The following is a 2,020-nucleotide window of genomic DNA, read 5'->3' on the forward strand; positions in this document are numbered from 1 at the left end:
TCAGGTGGAGCAGTCACCGAGTCGGTGAGCGGTGAAGCAGTGGTCACCAACATGTCTTAAGGTCTGTAAGCAAGATATGCATTATCCACCCTCTCAGAATATTTGTCCCATTTTGTTGTGAGAGAGGAAATTCTTTTGTCCTTGCCCTGGATAGATGTGGCTTGGTACTGCTATGACAGAAAGACTAGTCTCCGGTCAGGCACCAATGACTACTCAGTACACGAAGGAGGTTTAGAAATGAGTGTGGCAAAGGTGGGGCCTCAAGATGACAGCAAAGCCTGGGGAAAAGATGGTGCTAGAGGTCCCCATGGAGAAAGAAGCTTGAAAACTGTGGACTGAAACGAGGAAGAGAAATTCCCTCTCCCAAAGAGATCTTCTGGACAGTTTCCTTATTGCTATTGCTTCCTACACACATACGAACAAACATTTGCCAAAGCAAGATATAGAGCAATGGTCCCTCCAACTTGATTTTAATTTGCCGCATTCCGTCTGCTTTATCATGAAAAAGGAATACGTACGTGTCTCTATCTGTACTTCACATTCTCTCATCTCCTTGGCTAAATCTTCCATCTAAACAAAGCAGTTTTCATTTTCTTCCTACTCCAAACTGTACCAAATCCTCTTAAATAAGTATTTATCCCTTTCTATTTCTACAATTTCCTTTTCTTTTGCTGGCAAAGGACCAGAGGTGATGTCAGCTCTGCTACGAGCACAGCTGTTGGTGGCACAGGATGCACTGCATGCTAATCACATGAATATTTACCCAGCTTCTTGGAGGGGTTTTGAAGCTACTCTCAGAGCCATACTCAAGCAGCTAGTTTAAAGCTAGCTTGGTTTTCTCTACAAGATGCTGCAATTGTCCTGTTATAATATTCACAATGATGTTATTCACTTTCTTTTTCTTACCAGAAACTCATATCTTATTTATTTAACTCATTTTAGCTGTGACTGCACAACAAGCAGACATTTACATCAAAACATTCATAAGAATGCCTAAGTGGCTACAGTTAATTAGCGCTGAGGACGTATGGGAATTTTAAGCTGTGCTTTCCAATGTGCCCTACCGATGACTTGCACAAATGAAATTTTCTCCATTACTGAGTTGCCCAGCTACCAGAATCTTTGAAATTACTGTCAAAAGTGTCTAAGCAGCTTTGTTCATCAAAATAATTGTAGATAACTCAACATATTGGCACCTCCTAGTTCAATCTTTCTTCCAGATATTTCAAAGTAATATTGATCCTACACTTTGTTCCTGGGATAAATACTATATTAGTAAGACTACTCCTGGCTCTCCCATTGAGAAAGACATTTATTCTGGAAAGGTGGGATACATGTAAAACAGCTCAGTGAAACCAAGGTAGAGCACATGTTACAGAGCTTTGAGTCTTCCAGTTAGTACTCCTTCAGGGTGGAAGAATGATCTAACCTTTTTCTTTTCTTTCAAACGTCTAATCTAGTTTCAAAACTTCATAACTGTTTGAAAGTGAAAATCTAAGGCTGCAGTTTGTTGTTATGTGTACGAAAAGCCAACACTGCTAAGGTATTGATATTTAAGGTGAAATGTGATAAATGCCTGTCTATCTAATATGTGGAAATGTGCTTGGATGCTTGGCTGAAAGTGAAATGTTTGGCTTGATGCATACATACCTTTGTATCCCAGAATGGCTACTGTAATTGTTAACAGGGCACATAAAATATACAATAAGATGATGGAAAACTTCAGTGCCCAGTTATTTTTACATTTGGTACATTGAGTCCCCTCTTGAATACCTGCAAAAGAAGATTTTAAGAATTTTAAAACAATGGCAAAGAACACATTGCTGGTTTTATCTCCCCATTTCTTCTCCTCCATTTTCTAAAGAACAAAGTATTTCCGTAAGCAGATGATATATGGGTGCCTATCTGCCTATTCTGCCAGGCTAGCCTCCATGGTGGTTAAAGCATCAGCTTAGTGACACCATCACTTTTAGTAAATGGAAGAGAAGTAGGTTCTGCTTCACTGGAAAATCTGTGGCTT

General features: G+C 39.6%; 1 protein-coding gene across 1 annotated transcript in view; it reads right to left on the reverse strand.

Annotated features, from left to right (window-relative positions):
* Positions 1 to 1,773, reverse strand: part of COLEC12 (collectin sub-family member 12) — a gene marked incomplete at its 5' end in the record, with an annotated part of 16,771 nt that extends 14,998 nt beyond the window's left edge. Inside the window, one exon of the mRNA XM_009702433.1 lies at positions 1,651 to 1,773. Within this exon, the coding sequence (XP_009700735.1) occupies positions 1,651 to 1,773 (123 nt within the window). The remainder of the gene's footprint in view (positions 1 to 1,650) is intronic.
* Positions 1,774 to 2,020: the final 247 nt, after the last annotated feature.

This window comes from Cariama cristata, unplaced genomic scaffold, assembly GCF_000690535.1.
Source record: "Cariama cristata isolate BGI_N322 unplaced genomic scaffold, ASM69053v1 scaffold9246, whole genome shotgun sequence".
Classification (NCBI taxonomy): Eukaryota; Metazoa; Chordata; class Aves; order Cariamiformes; family Cariamidae; genus Cariama; species Cariama cristata.